The sequence below is a fragment of the Vombatus ursinus genome, unplaced genomic scaffold (genome assembly GCF_900497805.2).
Source record: "Vombatus ursinus unplaced genomic scaffold, bare-nosed wombat genome assembly UNPS02014787.1, whole genome shotgun sequence".
NCBI classification, from domain to species: domain Eukaryota; kingdom Metazoa; phylum Chordata; class Mammalia; order Diprotodontia; family Vombatidae; genus Vombatus; species Vombatus ursinus.
In genome coordinates this window covers 3,800,071-3,822,784 of record NW_020954565.1, presented here as the reverse complement: position 1 = coordinate 3,822,784, position 22,714 = coordinate 3,800,071, and the positions used below count along the sequence as shown (strand labels likewise).

The window sequence follows — 22,714 nt, the reverse complement described above, 5'->3', positions numbered from 1 at the left end:
AGGAGAAAAGGCAGATGAGAGAAGGGAAACCCAAATGTGCCTCCTGCCTACAGCTTTCTCATCTTTCTTCCTACACTATCTACCATACCTAGAAGTACTCTCCAAGCAGGTAACATGGAACTTCTAGTTTAATCTAGATAAAATCTATAATCTGAATCTGTAAACAGTGGCTTTCCCAAAATTCCTGGATACTTCAAAAAGCCCCTGAGCCACAGTTCTATTTGTTTACACTCATTATGGTAGTTACACAAAGCAAACAGGTGGGCCTAGCTTCCTTCTGGCAGCATTCATTGGATAATTCAAACATTTATTAAGCACATAATATGTGCAAAAGGCAGCATGTGACAGTGGACGGTGTACTAACCTCACAGGCAGAAATAACTGCTCAAAGTTTGCCTCTCAGGCCTACAGGTCCGTGATGTTCCACAAATCACTTACTCTCTCAATAATCCCAGGCAACATTCTAAGGCTATAAATTGAAGAGCAGGTATCAATCTACTTTGGTTGAGAGAATTTCCTCCCTGGGAGCTCCCTAAGACCATGAAATTACAGGTTCTGTCAAAAAAAAAAAAAGTACTATGTGCAAGGCAATATGATACTCAATAGAACCTTCCCTTATTTGTGGCAAAAAAAAGCATGAAATCTCATAGAAACAGGTAGGTAGGGAGGCACATTTTGTTTGTCCTTATTTTGAAAGTGACTACTACAACAGGAACTGAAATGCTAATTTGCTCATGTTCTTACTAAGGAAATATTTAGTTTGCCTCAAGGGCCTCACAAGTGACTAGTTACATGGCCACACAAATCCTCCATTAACCCAGATACACTGCAATAGACTTGAAGAAACCAAAATACCTGATCAAATTAACTACTGTGAGCTTAGGACCTAATATATTTAGAGAATGCTTGTGAAGTTATGCTTTGTTTCCATAGGATCTTAAGCTAGCAGTACCTTATAGACACAAATGATGGAACTCAAAAAGGTTTGCGATCCCAAATACCATGTAACCTCATGCGTGAACATTCTTCATATTTGTCACTGATTAACCATAGGATATAATATAAAACAAAGTGATATTCTTTTATTTATTTATTATTATTTATATTTTATTTAATTTCTCTCCTGAGCCAGATCCACATCTCCAAATGCCCACAGAATATCTCTACCAGGATATTGCAATGGTACTTCAAACTGAATGTCCCAAATTGAGCAAGTTATCTTTTTTCCCCAAACCCGCTACTGCTCCTTACTTCAATATTTCTTTCAGTGGTACCACCATTTATCCCAAAATTATGTCTGAAACTTGGGGTAATCTTTGACTCTTCCTTCTCTTCTCATATCATTATTAAGACCTGAAAACTTCACCTCTATAGTATCTTTCCAATCCATCCATTATTCTATTCCCATTGCTAACATCTAGTACAGACACTCATTATGACCTACCTAAGCTATTTCAATAGATTCCTAATTGGTCTTTTTGTTTCCCCTCTATTCTCAATCCAAACCATCCTTCATTATGACCTCTTAGCTGTCTTGCTAAGACGATCCTAAACTGTGATGGGGATCAATGGCTCTGCTGAAAGTGGCATCATCTGTGCTGAGGTCCCGATGACCTTGAAGTTGATCCCATTTATCTTTGCTATTTTGCATCAGGGGCCCATTGTGAAATAGCTGTGACATCACTTCCACTACCTGAACTTCAGTGGGGAAGGGGTATTAATTGTTTATTGTCTTTCCATTTTTACAGTTCTTATATCTATATTAAGCTCTTCCTATAGTGCTACCTATGTTGAGCTTTTCTGAATCTTCAAGGTCAGGATTATCTACTAGCGGCGGAAGATTACTTAGAGGAACTGTGGAACCTTGTTGCCAAGGGGTACAAGGTAGCAAGGCACATTTATTTATTTATTTATTTTATGTAGCCAAGGTTCATTTTTCTTTAAAGCGGCAAGGAAGCTATCCTTGGTATTAGACATGATTGGCCCAGAGGACTAGGATTTGAACTAGTTGACTGGTATGGCTTTCTAAGGCATAAAAAACTCAATCTATGAGAAGTTAAGACTTCTCAGGTTTGGTAAAATACTCATTGCAACAAGTCATTATACCTCTTGAATTATGCATTGCCACCATGACTGATGCAGAGGCAAAAGGGAGGCTCATCTGCCCAAATCAATGTTAAATCTTTTTTAATCACTCCTATGATTCAGAAAACTCCTATTTGCTAAATATTTTATGTTCAACAAGCATCTCATTGAATTCCAATCCTAAACTACTAGACTGGCCTAAGTTAGGTCTGGTCCATAATAACAACATTCCCAGGCATTTTCCTTTTGTGTAACAATGATAACAAACACAATTAAAATTTATCTACCACTTTAAATTATTTTCTTACAACTTTGTGAACAAATAGAAAGCCAACAAACCATGTAAATTTTATTTATGAGGAAACAGAGTTGTTCAGAGGTTAAGTGACTTACCTAAGGACACACATAATGACAAATGTGGGAAGCCAAGATTCCAGGAGACCTATGTATGTTGACTCCAAAACTGTGCTCTACCCACTGTACTATACACTTCCTAAATTTACTTCTACTCTAAGATTTTCCATGTTTTTTTTTTAAAGACTTTTGAATACAATTAACACTCCCTGGCCAACACCAAGGTCTTCCCAATCTTGTACCAAGCTTGATCTTTCCAGCCTTATCTCAAACTACTTTCCTTGGTGTATGCTATACTCCAGCCAAACTGTAATACTTTCCATGCAGTTCTTTATTTTATAGGATCATAGAATCACAAATTTAAAGCTGAAAAGGGCCTTAAAGGTCATTGAGCCTAACATCCTCATTTTTCAGTTGAGGAAACTGAAGCCCAGAGAAGCTAAGTGACTTGCTCATGGTCACACAGCAAATAAATGTCTGAGGCATCATCCAAACCTAGGTCATCCAAACTCCAAGTCTAATACTCCATCCACTATACCAGCTGTCTCTCTTATAAATCAAATGTCTCATTTCCATGACTTTAATTATGTTCTTTCGTGTGCCTGGACTATCTCCTCCTCTCCCCCACTCTTATCCCAACATACTCCATTGAATTCGACCCATCCTTTAAAGCCCAACTCAAATGCCACCTCTTCCAGGAAATCCTTTGTGATCCTTCCAATTTGTAATGACACAGCATTTTGTTTATACCTCTCTTACGTATTTATCATGAACAATTTCACATTCAACAAAATAAGTAACATTTATAAGACTTTATTTATGGAGAACACTATACTCCACTCAGTGCTAAGGTAAAAAATTTTAAATAAGATAGTCACCTGCCTTTGAGGGGCTTAGAATCTAATATAGAAATAACCTTTATCTTACACCCTCCCATTGGACTATAAGCCCTGAGAGGGCAAGGCCAAGTCTTATCTAAACTTTGTATTTAATTCAATGCTTAGAATAATGTTTTACACCAGAATGCAATAAAAGTTAAATTTAATTGAATTTGACAGAAAAACTTTATAGTTAAAGAGAAAATTGTTCTCATAAAATTAAAAATACTAAAAAGTAAATAAAGCTATAATGGCACTAAAAAACTACTGCAACATAACAGAACTACATAATAAATAGTGAGAGAAATAAAATAGGAGCTTCATTTATAATTCATAAACAATTTCAACTCAATAAACTCACTGTTGTTTTTAAGCTCAAAACTAGATACCTACTGCTATCTTTGTAGACTAATATAATGCAGGCAATGATCTTCAAAAGTTCAGCAATGACAACTGCAGTAGATGACAAATAACGAGGCCCATCTTCTTTCAAAGTCCTTGAATAACGCATAGTCAGAACTAAGCTGGTAGTCTGAAAGACCAGGATTCCCAAAGAAAGGTACTTTAAATTGGCAGACATTGCCTTTTCTTCACGTGCCTAAAAAAATAAAAGCAGAAAACAACAATTAATTAGCCAAAATGCAAAGCGTAGAAACAAACACATTAAAAACTAATGAAAAAAAATGAGTACATTATGTATGGCACTGCTTTTTTTTTTTTTTTTAACCAAGCTTTCTATGCTTCTGGCTCCTCTACAATACAGAATAGTAACAAAGATGCTCTAGTTGTATGCTTTTTGTCTCTATTCCATTCCAACTTGTCTCACTGGATTAACAAAATCTTACTTAGACTTTGCCTAAACAATAAATTACCCCTTTTACTATTCTATATAACTCACCTTTCTGTTTTTCACCCTCTTCATTACTGTTACTTTGTTACCACTTTGTTACCACGTCAAGTATATTCTATACAAAAGTTTATTTCACAACACATCCACCCCCAACATAATTCTTAGTCCCAACTTCAATCTGTGTCAACTGGTATGGAGCATGTGTGTAAAATATGTTACTGAGGATAAAGAATGGTAATCACTGCTGTATGAAATTAAATACTAAAATATTATACTTCTATTGATAATATTTAAAAATCTTGCAAACTTCAGGTTGTTTTCACTACCACACTCCATCACACTCTTTTGGGGTAAAAAGTACAGCTATCTGTTCAACTAGCCTAGTAAAAGACCATGAACATGTAAATAGCAAATATTTTTACGATGGTGAAAAGTCTGTATATTTTTTTCAATGAAAAAAAGAACTTAATAAAACTTTCATACTATAGAGGAAAAAGTAAATATTGAATGTTTCTTGTACCAGACAACTGGCCTGTGGCATGGAACCAAACACTTCTGTTTATACTCAAGCCATGTTTCAAAGCTCTACCAGTAAAGACCAGAGTCTTTACACAGAATTACAGGATTATATAATTTTAGACCTGGAAGGACCTTAGAGAACATTCATCTTATACATGAACAAACTGATGCAAAAAGATGTTGAATGAATTTACCAAAGCCAAAAGACAGTCACTGGAAGAAAATGAACTAGAACTTGAATCTTCTGGTCCAATACTGTTTCTACTATGTCATGCTACCACTTCAGCAGTCCTAGAAGTAAGCTTTCTAAAAGCCTAGAAAAAATTTGGGCCTGTACTTCCTGTGTTAGAGTAACATAAAAGAGAAGTAGGTGCCAGAAACCTACTTTTGGCACAGGCGCCTAAATCTCCTGGAAAATGTCAAATGCTGATTTCAAATCTGTTCAAAGAATTTTATGTTTCTAAAGTACACCTGAGGACACAATGCACTTACAATCACGGTAATTTCATTTTTTTTAAATAAAAAAAGGTCAGACCCCAAGTCAGGGTACATTTTTTTTCAATTTATAGTTATTTTCTCTTTTCCTTCTAGTTTTGCTATCAATTCACAGTTAAATTAATGAAGGTCATTTTTTTATATACACATTAAACTTTATAATATGGTCTTTATCAAGACTTTAGAGTATAAAAAAAAATCTAAATAAAAATACATAATCCCTGTTTGTAAGGGATCTTACAGGCTATTTAATATGCTAATAAAGCTACCAAACAGCCATTTACCCATGCTAAGTAATAATTTATGCTAGCCAAAATGTAAAGAATAATTCTACATGTTATACTATTAGTGCCTCAGAAGGGAAAGTAAAGAGGCTCATCCAGAGATTTGGGAAACTGTTTATCTCACTCTCAAATAATACTGTCTATACAAATAAAAGAAATACAAAGAAAACCAACATATAACAAATATATTATTATCTAAATAATAGCATGTCATTTGACAAGTAATTCATCATATTCTCCATCCATTCTCAGAGGTGAAATGGACCTCAAAAATCATCCTAGTCCAATCTATACCTGAATAGGAACTCCCTCATATATGCATTCATTCTACAAACTGGACCCAGAGTTAAATAAGAGGAAGAGACTGAGTTGTAGAAAGTATGTAGTACTTTCAGTGATCTCAAACTGCTCACTTCTACAAAAGCACCTATACTTTTATTTTTAGCATCAATATTCTCTTGGTGATGCTATAAGGTTGCAAACCATGCATCATAGTCTTGAAAAATTAAAATGACAAATAAGCCAAACAGCAAAGAAAAGATGCTTGGTATCATGCTATCGACAACTTCCACATGAGGGTAACCAGGAGAGACTGATGAAAACATGAATTACAGTAAAAAAGGTGGGCTAGTCATTGCTGCATGAATGAGACAAAAAAGAATGGCCTGAGGGGTACACTGTTCCCCTAGAGACATTTAAAGAAGACCTCAGGCTTGTTCAGTACATCATCTGTGGAGAATTGTTGGAAAACATGGACAAGAACCTCACAGATAAGAGGTTTGAAGGGGTTTCACTCTGAATCAATGGAGGAAGTACCCAAGGTAATAAAAAAAAATTGGAGCCACAAAAGTATCTATAAGGTTATATAAAGTACTATGCTGGCCTTCACTTAATTTCTAAAATAAAATAAAAAATGTCCACTTTGGCAGCACTGAAGACAGCAAAAACTATGCAAACAGAAACAATTAAAAAAACAAAACACTTCTTTATATTCCTATTACTTAAAATATTCTTATTATTTCTATACCGGAATCCCTATAATTTCCTTCTAGACTTATGACACTGAATTTAATTTTCTACTTTCAATGCCTTATTTTATTTTCAGCTTAATTTCTGCTACCTCTATCAGTTCTCCAAACTATTCTTTATTTCATTAAAAACTTTCTGTCCATCCAGGAGTCTTGGAAATATATATTTGTTGAAAAAGACTCTCTAGTTAAAATGATTTTAGTCACTAAATCTACTGAACTTTGTTTAGTAAAAGGAGACTATTAGGGGATTCCTTCTAGTGGGGGAAACTGAAATTTATTGGGCTACCTTATAGGTAACAAGGGGAGAGGGCATCTCCCTGCCCACTGTGAAAGAGATTCAAGTTCCTAAAGCCACTTTTGTCTTCTTCAGTATCTTCTCACATCCCTCAAGCAAAGATTCTTTCAACCTTTGGTACCTAGCTAATCACACACAGTTATACATATAGTCAAAAGGTACTCTACCTTCTCCTAAAAACTTCTTTTAAATATTTTATTATAAACAACTTAGTTTTTAAAAAATCCTAATATCAAGGAAGATCAAAAAATTTAAAACTGAACATCTTTGATCTCTTTCAGCTCTAAAATTACGATAATACGGCTAATTGAGAAATCTCATTTTGAATGGTAGCATGAGACTACACAAGTTCTAAGTATGAAATTGTACATTATCTCTTTTGAATAATTTACGTTGGCACTTTAAAAGTCTATTAGCAACATCAAGAGGCGATGTGGCATGATGGAGAGATAGCAAGCTTCAGAGTCATGACAACCTGGGTGAAGTCCTATCTCTGATACATACAGACTGTCTGATCCTGGGCAAATCACTTAACTTCTCAGAGACTTAGGCAAGTCTCTAAGGCTATTAAGAAAAAAAAAACAACAACCCAGAATGATGACCTATCTGCATTGGTAGAGGAAGCTTTCCCACAAAGAGCTCCCTACAGTGGTAAAACCACAGATCTAAACAGGAAAGAAAAAAACAACTTTAGACTACTATACAAGTATATAACACTATAAACTCAAAATAAACTCAATTGCTAACACATCTCCTATGACAACTAATTTTTAAGCAGGATCAAGTTTGTATTTACAATAAACTATTTCTGATATTTGTGTTCTAAATACATATAACATAAATACATCAAAAAACATCACCTTCAAAATTAAAGTTAATATTTTAGAGGTGTCAAATACCTCAAAATATAAATCCCAAAATGTTTTCCTGATGAAATGAGTAGAAAAAAGTTAATACATACAGAAATATTGCTTCCAGTTGTAATTTTCAGCCCATTATCTTCCATGATTCACTCCACAATGTTACGAATTTAAAGAACTGTAATCTTTTTGCTGCTAAATTATTAAGATATAAAATTAATCACAAGCAAATGGCTTGACTTCTAACAGAGATATGCTGCATATCTGACATTAAATGTCTCAAAAGTAGATAAAGTATTTAAAAAATCTAGCAATAAGAGAATATTTTGAACTGAGGAGTAATCCTTTCTAAAAGTAATAGAGAAAATAAAAAAATCAGAATCAATTTTTACATAAATAAAAGTAGTTGTCAGTAGTAGTAGTTAGTAAAACCCATTCAGTTAACATGAGAACAGCAAGGGATTTTGACCTCTATTAGATTCCTCCAGTCCTTGTTCCTGGAAAATAAATCCAGCTTTACTAATAACTCTTTTTTTTTAACGGTTACACTAAAACAGTCCACCCATTTTAGTTGCTAAACACATCCTATGTCAAACAGCTTTCCCTTATTTCTCCTTCCTTCTTCTCAAAAGTATCAGGTGTCTGTTTGCCTAAGAAAACATTACCAGGATTCACTTATCTAACCTGTACTGTCAATCAGTAACTTGCTATTTCAAAGGCAGCAGCTTTCTTTTTCTACAATCAAGTGAAGACAATCAAATTTTAAGTACTTCCTCTCGACAGGAAATAGGAATGGTATTTTAAAATTCCAATCCTGAGAGACCAAAGCTGTGAAAGGTATTATGATCACATTTTTAGTGCGATTTACAAAAGAAATTATCTCCAAAATGTCGTTACTTTTAAGAAGTATTTTCTCCATCTTCCTTCACAAGGCCATACCAAACTATAAGCTCTGTTGCCATACTATCACTTAACTAGCTGTAAGTTAGGTAACTAACATGACCAAAATCTGGTGCTCTAATCTTTAGTAGCTATGTGACTTTGAATCACTTATGTTTTCTGATCCTGTTTTTTCATCTATAAAATAGAAATAATAATACTGTTATTTGTTTTTCAATTGGGTCCAACTCTCCATGACCCCATTTGAGGTTTTCTTGGCAGAGATACTGGAGTGGTTTGCCATTTCCTTCTCCAGTTCATTTTACAGATGAGGCACGGAAGCAAACAGGGTTAAGTGACTTGCCCAGGGTCACACAGATAGTAAGCATCTAAAGCCAAATGAGAACTCAGGAATCTGAGTCTTCTTGACTCCAGGCCTAACACTCTATCTACTGCAACACCTAGTTGCCTTAATAATACTATACAGCTAATAATATCACACAACCTAGCTTACCAGGTTGTTGTAAAGGGCTTCATAAATCTTAAAGCACCATTAAAATGGGAAGTAGCAACTGGGGTACCCCTGACCACTAAACCAGGTTTAAGGCCAACTGTTGGTGAAGATCAGTATCTATTTAAGATTACAGTTCAAAAGCTCATACCAGCATGTTTCTTTTACCAGTCAGAGAGCACTTTGAAGAAGGAAAACAACACAATTAAATAACACAGTAAATAAGCATAGTAAGACTTCCCCCATACACACAGGCTACCGAGGTCTACAGGTTACTACACTAGCAGTGTGGGAGGGATCACACATGGCCACAACACATGCAACTCATTTCTCTGAAATGGTAAAGCTATCAATTTATTCTGGTGATAAACGTTTGTTGAAACCATAAAGCTTCATAATACCATGGCTTTCACACAGAATTCATTTCTAAGTACAGTCTAAACAATGAAAAGTTTTACAACCCTGAAGAAATCAGTCTATTTTGAAAATGCTGGGGGCAGCTAGGTGGCGCAGTGGATAGAGCACCGGCCCTGAAGCCAGGAGGACCTGAGTTCAAATGTGGCCTCAGACTAAACACTTGACACTTGCTAGCTGTGTGACCCTGGGCAAGTCACTTAACCCCAATTGCCTAAAAAAAAAAAAGCTGGTCAACTTCTTCACTAGAAGAAGCTAATAAAATTAGTTGCCGTAGAATATCAAGAGAATAAGGATATTCTCTTGCATTAATGCTGCAAGGAACCTACAATTAAATCCTTTTGAATAAATATTTATAAATAAATAAAAAATGAAATGTTTTATAAAATTTCATCATCTTCAAACTGTGTAAAGTGCCATGCATTTATTTACCTGTTGATTACAGAGCACAATATCTTTCCACACTTTAGGGAAAGATGAACTCAGAGCAACAGATTTACCTGAATTGGTATAGCTGTATTGCTAGGTAAATGCAGGAACACATCCTGAAAACGCAGGGTTGAATTCTACTAAATATTTTTACCACCTTTGTACATCTCATTTTGTGTATCTCATTAAGAGAAAACTGGGTGTAATCACTTCAGAATATAATTACAGAACAGAATGATGCATCATCTGTGCACTCTAGAGGGTTTCAATTTGAAAACCCTATAGAATTCTCACACATATTATCTCAGTTTGTGCAAAAAACTCAACTAAAGACAGATATTCTCAGTTTGCTAGGAGTTTAAATAGCATTCTCAATGGTAGAGGCAGGTGAAATTTCTCTATAATGGTTTATTTTGAGAAACAGCATGGTACACTGGGTAGAGAGCTGGCCTCAAAGCTAGGAAGATCCAGGTTCAAGTTTTGCCTCTGACACATACTAGCTGTATGACACTGGGCAAGTTACAGTCATTCTGGGAAACTCCTGAAGACTACTGTATACATATATGTAGCAGAGAAGATTCCAAGTTGCAGTGGTAAAGGGAAGTTCCTCATCCAAGAGTATTAATCAAACCTGTATCAGTCAAACCACAGGTCTAGTCCCTATCCTTATGATTTATTTGCTTCAAAAATATACATCAGACTTTTACTTAAAAGGTTGAGAAAAAAATGAAATAACGTACTAGATTATAAACTCCTTAAGGCAATAAACTGTATCATTCCTTTTTGTATCTCTCTCACAAATAAATGATTGTTGAACTGAACTGAAAAGATTATTGCTATTCTTTATTAGCTTTGTGACCTTGGACAAATCACTTAACGTCTCCAGGACTCAATTTCCTAGAATGAATAGAATGAATATAATAGAATGAATGTGACTCATAGAATGAAGTGACTGCACTAGATTTGATTAAATTCAACAAATATTTGTTGTTCGGTTTTATAAAAATCTGTGATTCTTAAATCCAAGGCAAAAAAAAAAAAAAAGATGAAGGAATAGCTTCTTAGTAAATCAAGTTGTTTTCATTCACAGGAAGTAGATATGTTGGAGATATCACAGACCAGATTCTTGTTCAGACAGGGATCGGACTGGATGAACTAAGTGGTCCCATCCAACTCTGAGATTCTGTAATTCACCCTGTTATAATCTTTAAAATCTAAATGCCTACAAAACATAACTACATATAGAAAAGTCGAATAGAATTATCCTAAACAGCAGGAGTTAGTACAGTTTCTGGTCACCAAAGTTCAAATTCATTCCCTCAACAAGTATCTACTAAGTGCCCATTGTATGGGAGGCTTTATTTGAAGCATAAAGAATGCAAGACAAAATAACGAAACTGTTTCTACCCTCAGTGTGCCTAAAATTCTACTGAGGAGAAACGACTTGTATACAAAAAAATACAAAATATACACAAAGTAATTTGGAGAAAACACTAACAACTTTGATAATCAGGAAAACCCTCTTATAAGGGATGCTTTGTATTTTCAAAGGGTGCTAAAGTAACTTGAAACTGCATTTGTAACATTTGAATATTAAAGGACACAAGGTTAGGCAAGCATAAAGTTCAACTCTTCCAAGTTCACAGTAACATACTAGACTGGAATCCAGAAAAATAAACCTGATCAAAATATCAATTTGACAGCTCCATTTTGGAATACAAATAAAGAATCCAACAATGCCTTCTTATTCTATGCAATTCTTATCCGTCTTTTCCCATAAATTCTTACAAAGGATCTGCCATTTCTCATCTGATATTTTAAATAATTTATGTAAGTATAAACTTTATATAACTACAAAGAAAAAAAATTTTTCCCACATGAATTTTGTGTCAAACAGAACAAACTTCATGTATTAGACTGTAGAAAATCTTCCAGTTTATCAAAAACAGGTTTTTTAAGTTTAATATTGTTCTCTGTTGTTTGTGTGCTTAGATATTGCCCAGATAAAATTTCATTGTTGAAATTCAAATGCTTGATTCATTGAAACACTCAATGTCTCACAAACATATATTATAGAAAGATAGATACCTAGATAGACAGATGGATATAGACAGACAGAAAGATATATATAGAAAAATCCTCTTTAACAGTGCCTGGCACATAGCAGACATTTAATAAGTGTTTATTGATTGGTAAATCTCCAATATTACTTTTAATATTTAACATCTAGGCAACTAGGTGACAGTGTGTAGTGCTTGGGATTCATGAACACCTGTACTTAAATCCTGCTTCAGACACTTATTAGTTGTGGGACCTTGGGAAGTCACCCTGTTTGCTATAACTTCAGTTTCCTTATCTGTAAAATGTAACATTACTTACCTCATAGGGTTGTTATGAGGACACTGGAGATAACATGTAAAAAATGCTTTGTAAACCTTGAAGTACTATATAAATGCTAGCTATTAATATTTATTAGTCAACTGTCCCCCTCATACTTATCCCTATCTGTGCTATCTTTTACTATAAATTCTTGGAGGTCAGAACTAAATCTGACAGCAAGCTATTTGGTCATACAGGACAACATACAAAGGAGTCTGTAAGAAATGCTTCCTGGGGGCGATGATTAAATCAGGGTAGGGTATGTGGTGGCTAATATAATAACAATAAGTTCTTCAGTAAGTATTCAATAAATCAACATTTTTAAAGCCTCCATCACATCCTAGAATCGTAGACACTGGGGATACAAATACAAACAATGAAACAAACGTTACTCTCAAGTGTTCCCCCCCCCCACAGGACAGAATATCTTCAGGCTTACTACACATGTTAAAAAAAAAAAAGGTCACTTCAAATGTTATTTGAATGCTACAGTTGCTTTATTTATTCTAAGCATAAGGGGCAGCTATGTGGCACAGTGGATAAAGCATAGGCCCTGGAGTCAGGAGGACCTGAGTTCAAATACAGCCTCAGACACATAATACTTCCTAGCTGTGTGACTCCGGGCAAGCCACTTAACCCCGATTGCCTCAATAAAATAAACAAAAACAAACAAACAAACAAAAAAAGAATGAAAAAGCAAATCTTCATTTTGAGTTTTTATGGCCTTTCTTTCAAATTGTTATGATCTTCCTTTCAAATATTTTGCAAAATTAAAGAGTAGATATAATATCATTTGTTGGTATTATGCACTGTCTTTTACTCTCTTATATAGCCTAACAGAATGCTTTTCAAGCCAAAATATAATTACTACCCAATATTGGGAGGATGTGAAAAATAACTGGTGCAGGTCATCTCTGCCTGGTGATTCCTGAATGTTGTGGGCCGACATGCATGTTGACACATCTGGTTTCAATTACAATTCTTTGATTCACTGAATTTATCACAATTTTCTACACAATTTCAGGTGAGATATCAAAGATGTCTTTCTTTTTCTTATTTATATCCCTAGCACTTAGGACAGTACCTGGCATACAGTATATACTTAACAAATGTTTATTGAATTGATATTTTGAATACTGAAAAGATATTTTGCTTCAAGAACATCAAACAGTAACAGGAAAATGCTTAAAAGTTAACATCTTCCAGTGAGAATAGCTATTGATAGTTTTTTCATTTAAAAGGTTAATAGCTAAGCACATTACAGAGCTTTTTCCTTGTGACTTCAGATATAACATACTGAATTATGCCCCCCCCAAAGCACGCACACGTGCACACAACAAAATCTTGAAATGATATAGTTGTCCAATAATAGGCAAATAACAAAGTTCATATTTACACAATGCTTTATGGCTTACAGGCATTATTATCCTCACTACCTTGGAAGACAGGCAATAGAAGTATCATTATGCTTATTTTGTAGATACGACATAGGTTCTGTAACTCCAAGGCTCAGATTCTTCCTGCTATACCATCTAGCCTTCCTCTGCAATGACACAGGCATAGAACTGCAGTGACCCCACTTTTCTTCCAAGTAAGTCTTCAGGGATTGGTTTCTAAAGCACTCTCTACTAGTTATCTCACTAAATTGAATTCCTTGCCACATTTTTTTAAAGGTATTGAGGTGGGGGGGGAGCCATCAGCTTTCCCTTTTTCTCCTACAAGGTCCCTAAAATAGCAGGTTCTCTTCTTTTCAGAGAACTTTATTACTACACAGAAATGAGGAATGGACTCTAATCAAGGATTGTTGCTAAATGTTTAACAACCAGCTCTCTGGAAAGAAAAAATGTAAGCATGACAGTTTTAAATTTAATCTGCATTATTAACATTTCCTCTGTCACTTCAAGGCTAGACTATCAACAAAACAACAAAGCACGCCCTGATTTGTAGCCGATTTTCAAAGTGTAACAGTTCACACTGAAAACTTAACAATCTCAAGAGCTGGTACGAGCCTCCTCTGGAAAGTTTACAAAAGCAACTCAGGTTCTAGCTGTAAATGTACATAGAATTAGGCCTAACTCATCTTTTCCACCTTCCCCTTCAGTCCTGACTGAATCCTTTCTTCCAGGTCCTTCTTGGGAAACAGCCAGTCAAATCCTATCTGGACTAAATGCTGGATCAAACTTTAGGTTTCTAGTAGATGGATTTGGTTTGGCTTGGCTGCAAAACAGCTTCCCCTTCCATTCCTTAGCTCGAAGGATTGAAGGTCTCAGAATGCAGCTTTCTCTGGATTTTCCCCCTGGGTTTCAGGCCTCACAACTGCCTGCTCACACACATTGCTGGTGGTGGGAAAGGGAGGGATTACCTATTAGTATTTACTATACAAATAAGATTTTTTTCCTGTTGTAAATCTGCATTGAAGGAAGATTCTTGTGAAACAATGATTAGGGAACAGAAATCATTTGAAGAGAGGGAGCTCACTGGAGCATGAAACTGAGCCGCAGAAAGAAAAGTGATCATTGCCTGTGGATTCATCTGACACCTCAATTCTTCCCATCAGGTGGAAGCAAGGGAAGGAGCCACCAAAGAACACAAGTCTGAACAGGAAAAAGCAAATTAGTCTAGCTAGACTTTTGCTGTAATTCAAGAAACACAGTCCCTGTAATCCTGGGCCACAGGTCTGTCTAGGACAATAAGTGAAGAAGTCGAAACCTAGAGGACAGAACTATGCACTATGTCTGAACAGTGAATTTGGTATGATGAAACCAATCAAGGCCAAAAAACATAAGTATGGGCAAGATAGCACTTTCAGGGGCCAGTCTTAGTAAATCCTTACAGGGTGAAATAACAGTAAACTCCTCATTCTGGCATCTAGAATCAAGAACAGGATTTCAACAGGTCCAGAACCAGTAGGCCTAAGGTGAGGTATACAATTATAAAAGCCTTGCTCTCATGATGCTTCAAGGAAAGATGCACTGCCAGAGGTGGGAGAGAGGGGAAGGAATGAAGCAAAAAACACCTACTGTAAGCCTAGGGACTCCAACAACATCTGGAGCTAAATTGGAGAAGTATATTCTGAAAGGGTTAAGTCAAGACACTTAGTAGCTTACCAAACTGAATCTAGCATCCAGTTCAAGCAGGGCAAAACTAGCAAATCCCAAGGATAATACTCCAACACAAGGGAGAAGAGATTTATTCAGACCAAAAGTAGGAAATTAAGAAAGATAAATGACTAGTTCCTTGGTAAGGATTAACTGGTAAAAGACTGTAAAATTTCTCATTATTTTAACTTCCTAAGCTCTCTTTATAATATTTGGTAATAAAATGTGTCAAAAAGAGAACTGTAATGTTTTCAGGGAGCCTGGAAAGAGAAAACCTTCATCTTCTCCAGAAAAGCTGGAAAAGCCTGGCTCATCAGGAACCAAGGCCAAAAGGAGCGGTAGTGGCAAGAACCCAATATGAGGTGCCAATGAGTCAAACTATATGGATTACTTGGGGAAAAAAAAAAAGGAATAAGAATCTCAGTGTAGATTTAGACTTATGGTGCCTCCACCTTCAAGTTCCCTTCCTAAGGGCAAACAAAGGGTACCTACCAATTAACTTGCTTTTTTTGTGCTCAAATTTGAATCACCTGGTGAACTGCCCTAGTTTCCAGTTAGTAGAAGAACTGCAACAACAGATACACCATGGAACCCCTCACCCAGCTGCTTATTCTACCTACCCAGTTAGTTAGCTAACATTTTCCTAGCACTTACTATGTGCAAGACACTGTGTTAAGCACTTTACAACTATTATCTCATTTGATGCTCACAGGTAAGGATCATCTGATCCTCAAAGGTGTTATTATTATCACCATTTTGCAGAAGAGGAAACTGGGGCAAACAGTGGTTAAGTGACTTGTCCAGGGTCACACAGCTAGTAAGTATCAGACGCTGGATATCTTCCAATGTTAGTGTTGATTAGTCAAGGCTAACTTCCTCTCCCTAGTGGAAAAGTTAAAAAAATTGAATATACAGTAAATAATAACAGAATACGCTTTACAACCACTAATAGCAGGACCATGCACCCCACTAAGGCACTTCTATTATAAAAGAATTCATTATATATTGTATGTAATTTCATCTTTCAAATGCTAAACCAAATTAAAACTGAGGATGATAAAACAGCTTTGTTCTAAATCCATTTGTAAATACTCTAATTTCTAGACCAAGAGAAAACATATCATACATTTTTTAATTCAATCTGACAAACTTTTTGCCTGTTTCAGGCACTGTGCTGAGCATTAGTGATACAAAGATGAAAAGCAGTCACTGTTCTGAAGGCACTTCCAGGGATTTAACATATACATAGAAAAGTAAAGTAAAAAATCACTTCAGGAAAAAAAGCAATGTTAGAGCACTGACAACTAGGTGGATCAGAAGACTTCTTTAGAAGGTCGTACCTAAGGCAAGCTTTGAAGAAGGCAGAATTGAGGAGGCAGTACATTCCAGGCATAGGGGACAGTCTATGCACATACATGCATGTGAGAAATAGCACGCTAAGTCCAGGAAACAGCCAACAGTTTGGCTAGAACATCATCATCAACATCATCATCTTCATCATCATCATCATCACAAGTTTATAGTGTTTTAAAATTTGCAAAGCACTTTACATACATTATCTAATTTGAGTACATATTAAATGCAAAGAGAGGTGGGAGCCTGATTCTGGAGAACTTCAGGTACCAGAGGAGTTTGTGTTTCATCCTAAAACCAACAGGCATAGGAAAGTAAAATAGCCAGGCCCGTGATTTAAGAACATTAATATGGCAACTATATTAAATATAGATTAAAGAGAAAAGAGACCGAAGTAAGGAGACCAAAAAGGCCACTACTGCAATAAGGGAGACAAAAGGTGATGAGGTTCTAAACTAAGATACTGATGGTATAAGAGGAGAGAAGAGCATGGATGCAAAAGATGTTGTGAAAGGAGACTGAATAAGTCTTAGCAGTTAAGTACTAGGGAAGAGTCACGGGTGATTCTGAGTTTGCAAACCTAGGTAAAGAGGATTTGGAGGAGAAATGGCTTCAGGAGAATGGTAAAGGGTTTGGTTTGAGATATGTTGGGTAAAATGCTGCTAGTATACCCATGTGGAGCTTTCCAGAAGGCAGCTGTTAATTGGATGCAGAGTTAAGGGAAGAGATTAGGAAAGGATATGCAGATTTAGAAGTCATCTTTATTAGGATGATAATTGAATATATGGGAAATAATATCACTAAATGAGTAGAGTGCAGGGAAACAGAACCAGGACAGACTCGGGAGGAGGATGGGGCAAAGAAACTGAGGCAAATATTTTAGAAGACAAGATATACAAAATAGCTGGAAATGATAATGGGATCAAGTAAAGGGTTTTGTATCATTTTGTTTTAAGTACAGGACAGATCTAGCCAGGCAGGAAGGAACCAATGGATAAAGAGAGATTAGAGATGAGAAAGGAAATGATGGAGAGGGCAAGCTCTAGAAGTGACAGGGATAAAAGAACTAAAGTAGAGAAACTGGTCCCACCAAGAAAGACTACCTCTTTCTCAGGGACTGGAGCAAAGGACAAAAGAATGAAGAACACAGAACAGTCTGGAGGTGTGGAATGAGGTCAGGAGAAGAAATCATTATTTTCTTAGTAAAATAAGAGGTTAGGTCCTCTATGGAGAGGGAAAGGTGATGAAACAGTGTAGAGGGATTGAGGAGACAAACTGACATAGCAGCTGATGAGAGTGTGATAGTTAATAATAGAAGAATAAAGGGACTGTCCTATATCAGTAGGGGCTTAGTTTATAGCAGATAACAGAAATACGTGGTGGGCCCAGCAGCATTAAAATAGAAATGGGAAAGGTAATGGTAGAGGTAACACAGGGCTAGGTTTTGGTAAAGGATAAATTTCAAAAGCAAAGAATAGTGTATAAACTAAGTATAAAGACACAAAACTACAGCATCAAGACTGTGGAGAGAGAAAAATGAGGCCAGAGCAAGGGTGCTAGACTAAAAAGGGAGGGATGAAGGAACTGGAGGTCGAGGTGAAGACAAAGAATATGTCTAGAAAGAAAGAATGAGGGAGAGGGGGAGAAGGAAAGGGAGGGAAAGGAGAGAGGGAGAGGGAGAGGGGGAGAGAGGGAGAGGGGGAGAGAGGGGGGGGAGGGGGGGAGAGGGAAGGGGAGAGAGAGGGAGAGAGAGAGAGAGAGATCGGGATTGGAGGTTTAGGCAGTGGATAAATGGTACTGGAAATGAGTTTACATGAATAGCCACTCAAAGTTAACAGATTTATATTATTTAACTCATTAGGGCCAATATTCTTCATCATGTTTGAGGTAAGTCATTAAGATTGAAGCATACAATCTCCTCCCTTCCCTCCACCCTTCCAAATCACCCTTCCAATCCAAGAATGATAGACTTGGAATCAAGAAGGAGAGTTACTCTTCCAGGATCTTTGGCCAATGTAGGAAAAGTCACAGTACCACAATTACTGGAGCTGCAAGGGTCCTTGGTGATCAGCTATTCCAAACACTGATAAAAATAAGATCCTGAGAGGATAACTAACTTCTCTGCCTCTGTCTCTGCCATTTATTGCCTGTGTGATATTTAGCCAAGTTAATTTCTCTTAGTTTTCTGATCTATAAAATAAGGGGTTTAGAAGGTTTCTAAGGAAACTTCCTATTCAAATATTCTAAGATTCTGAAAATCCACAACACTAACCACTACTAGTACACTTTCTATTCTAAGAGGTGACATCGCCTTAGTGAATAGATTTGGAGTTTGCTTTGCAAACTTTAAAACATTCCACAAAGTTGCTATTATTCTGCTTGACACACTCCATGTTCTAGCAAACTATTACCTATTTCCAGAACTCACCATGCTGTCTCTCATATCCACATAGGTGGTATAGGCTGTCCCCAAGCCTGGAATGTACTGCCTCCTCACTTCGCCTTCATCAAAGCTTGCCTCAGGTACCACCTTCTATAGAAGTTTGGGGGGTTGGCTGCCTTTCTTTGTATCGCCAGAGCCGAGCACAGTGCTCGGCACATAGTAGCTGCTCAATAAATACTTGTTGATTTGACTCCCTCATGAAGTTGTTAAAAATTAAGTGAGACAATCCACGTAAAGAGCTTTGCAAGACAGCAAGTCCCACATAAATGCAAGCTATAGCTAATGCCCATCCTGGGCCTCAGTGGAATGAAATCCCCGACCCAACCCTACCCAGCGCGGCTGTGGTGAGAAAAGCATTTTAGAAATGTCCCGACTACTTTCCCCTTTTGTTCTGTTTCTTCTCTCACAAAAGACTCATGTGGAAATGTTTACATGATTGCACACGTATAACCTATATCAGATTGCTTGCCGACATGGGGAGGGGGAAGGGAGGAAGGGAGAAAAAAATTTGAAACTCAAAATCTTATTAAGCAAAAAGAATGTTGAAAACTATCATTACATGTAACTGGAAAAAAATAAAATACTATTTACAAAAAAAAAGAATAGAACAAATAAAATGGGAATTATCTTCTCAAAAAAAAAAGAAGAAGAAGAAGAAGAAGAAAAAGAAACGTGCGGACTCTCACTCCTCCAAGTTCCTGCCGGCCACGTCCACGGCCCCCACGAGCCCCCGTGCCCGCCCCCCGCTCCCGGACCAGCCCAGCCACGGCGCAGGGGGTGGGTCACTCGCCGCTCCCCGCGGCCTCCACTCCGCGCCCCTGGCCTGCTCGGCTCACCTCGGTGCGCACTGGGAGGCCCCGCTCCGCCGCCCGCGGAGCTCTGGGTGGCCGGGTCCGCCGTGTCCGCCGAGCCGCAGAGCGCCCCGCCGCCGCCGAAGCTCCTCCCGCGCCCGCCGCCACCAGCCCGGCGAGGTCTGGCATTTCCGGGTTCCCGCGGTGCCGTTCCCTAAACACTCCGGCGGCGCCCGCGACCTCGCGAACACCGTTCCTGAGCTGCTCCGCTCCGGGGCCCCTGAGGAGCGCCCCCTAGAGTATGCCTGCGCCTGGAAGCCTGAGGGGAGCTGGGGGAGGGGGGGGGCCTGCCTTAGCACAGCTGGGGGGCGAGACTCACTCCCGCGAGATCCTCGGGCAGGGGTCGGGCTGGGCCTGGGATGCTGTGTCCAGCGGCACGGCCGAGATCCGACCAGAGCCTATGCCTGCGCAGAAAAGTGCAAAATCCAGGGGGGCAAAGGGCCCTGAAAGGAGAAGGGGAGGTGCCCCAGGAGGCCACCTGATGGGATCAAGGGAAGGATAATGTGTCACCTTTACAATGGAAACCATCCAAGCCAGCTTAGCTCAGGAACTGGATCCCTAAGGAAGGACTCATGTTTTGCAAGAGTAAAGCCCACCCGAGGGGTCTGCCACCACTGACTGAGGCTATAGAAAGCAAAGCCAAACCTGAGGGAGGGGATACCATTAATAAATAATTCACTTTTATACCAGTGATTTCCCCACAATTCTGTGAGATAGATAGTGCAGTTATCAGGATCCCCATTTTACAGGTGAGGAGACTGAGTCTCAGAGGAACCACTAGTCGAAAATTACCCAACTACTAAGTATCAGAGAAGAGATTTGAACCTCGATCTGTCTCTGAGCCCAGAACTCAACGTTAAGAGAACAAACATTAATTAAGTCCTTCCTATGTGCCAGTCACAGTGCTAAACACCAGGGCCACAAAGAAAGGTAAAAAAAAAGCTGCCCCTACTCTCAAGGAGCTCACATTTTTCATGGAGGAGATAACATGCACACGACTATGTAGAAAAGAGTTGACAAGGGAGAGCAGAAAAGAGATACGGGGATGTTTTACCTGAAAATCAGCAATTTGCTCTGGCACCCTTTGCCACAGCTTTAATTTTTACCAGCTATGTGACCCTGGGCAAATCATACCTCTTTGAGCCTCAGTTTCTTCATCAGTAAAAGAGGGATAATGTTTGCATATGGGCTTATTGGGGGAAAACACATTGTGAAATTTAAAATGCTTTATAAATGTGAATTATTACTTTTTTCTTGCCTAATCTTGGAATTAATATTTGTGAAAACTGTAGTGTTGGAGTGCTCAGATTTGGAATTTTTGTTAAAAATGCTGGAAATATTTAGGATGTAATAAAGTTTCATCATCTGTAAAATCAATATTATAATCCCTGTTCTGTACCCTTCCTCAACTCCCACTACTAATTTGGATGTCTAACTCCATTCCTTTTTGCTACCATACTTTCTCTCAGTTGCTATTCACATCCTGCTAAATGGAGCTAGGGGAAGTGAGTGGATCTGACTGGGTATAGGCCAGGGAAACCCTCCCCCACCCCAATTTCCTTGAACTTTCCCACAGGATCAAGTCTCTGACATTGGCCTGAGGCATGGACCCATCCCAACAGACCTTTCTCTGTGGCTACACCCAATCTCCTAATTCTGTTACCTCAAACCTAGCCCAGCCCTCCATTGTCTGTTATCTTCTAGATAGACCCCATTCGCCCTTGGCCATGTGGCCAAGGTCCCTGGCTTTCTCTGTTACCTCACAGTCACCCCAGACTACTTGGCCACTCCTAGATCCTTCCCACAGTCTTTCTGTATATAAGATCCATCTTGCCCCCCATTAAATGGCTCAGATTCAATAAAATACAAGTGTGACAAATGCTCATATTCCTCACACCTCTATCAGTATTCTAGTAAACCTTGTCTTTGACTGAAAAAAGGCAATGAGTCAAATTCATTTGAGGCAGGACCTTCATTGCTATTTTGAGGTCCCAACACCCCTAAACCTCAACAGATCGACCACTTGCCTATGTTATCTAATCTCAACTGGGCTCCCATTTCACTAAGACACTCCTCTCTTCTCAAGGCTTCCACACCACCCCTACCCTAGTCTCTCAGATGAGGACCTTCTCACGCACTTTACCAAGAAAAATCAAGGTCATTTGTAAATGAGCTCCCTTTCTCAACTTACAACTGCTAGATATCATTCCCTACTATCTCTTTATATATTCCACTCTCAGATAAAGAAAAGATCCTTGTCAACCAGGTCTTCTAAATCCTTTAATCCTATGTCTTCCTTCTTATCTTCACCAGATCTCTCTCTCTCTCTCTCTCTCTTTCTCTCTCTCTGTTCCTTCTCTGCCATCTACAAATACACCAATGGTTCCTATATCCTTAAAAGTTCTCACTAAATCCTACCATCTCTACTTGCAATCATTTTTTTATCTTTCTTCAATTTCTCAGCCAAACTCCTTGAAAAAGCCATCTACAAATTGTTTTCACATGCAACTGGGAAATAAGATATACAGGAAATAGGGTATAGAAATCTATCCTGCCCTATAGGGAAATTGAAGGGGAAGGGGATAAGAGAAGTGGGGGAGAGATAGAAGAGAGGGCAAATTAGGGGTATTCAGAATGCATGCCAACTTGGGGTGGGGGGGAGGGATGAGATGGGGAGAAAATTTGGAACTCAAAATCTTGTGGAAG

At 37.9% G+C, this 22,714-nt stretch overlaps 1 protein-coding gene across 3 annotated transcripts in view; it reads right to left on the bottom strand.

The window, feature by feature from the left end:
* SLC35A3 (solute carrier family 35 member A3) overlaps positions 1–20,056 on the bottom strand; it is a 57,321-nt gene extending 37,265 nt beyond the window's left edge. For 2 of the 3 annotated variants that reach the window (XM_027868284.1, XM_027868287.1), the window contains exons 1-2: positions 7,753–7,843; positions 3,711–3,915 (exon numbers count right to left, since the gene is read on the bottom strand). In XM_027868284.1, coding sequence (XP_027724085.1) covers positions 3,711–3,915; positions 7,753–7,797 — 250 coding nt within the window. In that variant the 5' untranslated portion in view covers positions 7,798–7,843. Of the gene's footprint in view, positions 1–3,710; positions 3,916–7,752; positions 7,844–19,993 lie in introns of those variants that run through there. The other variant, XM_027868285.1, reaches the window with a different exon arrangement.
* Positions 20,057–22,714: the final 2,658 nt, after the last annotated feature.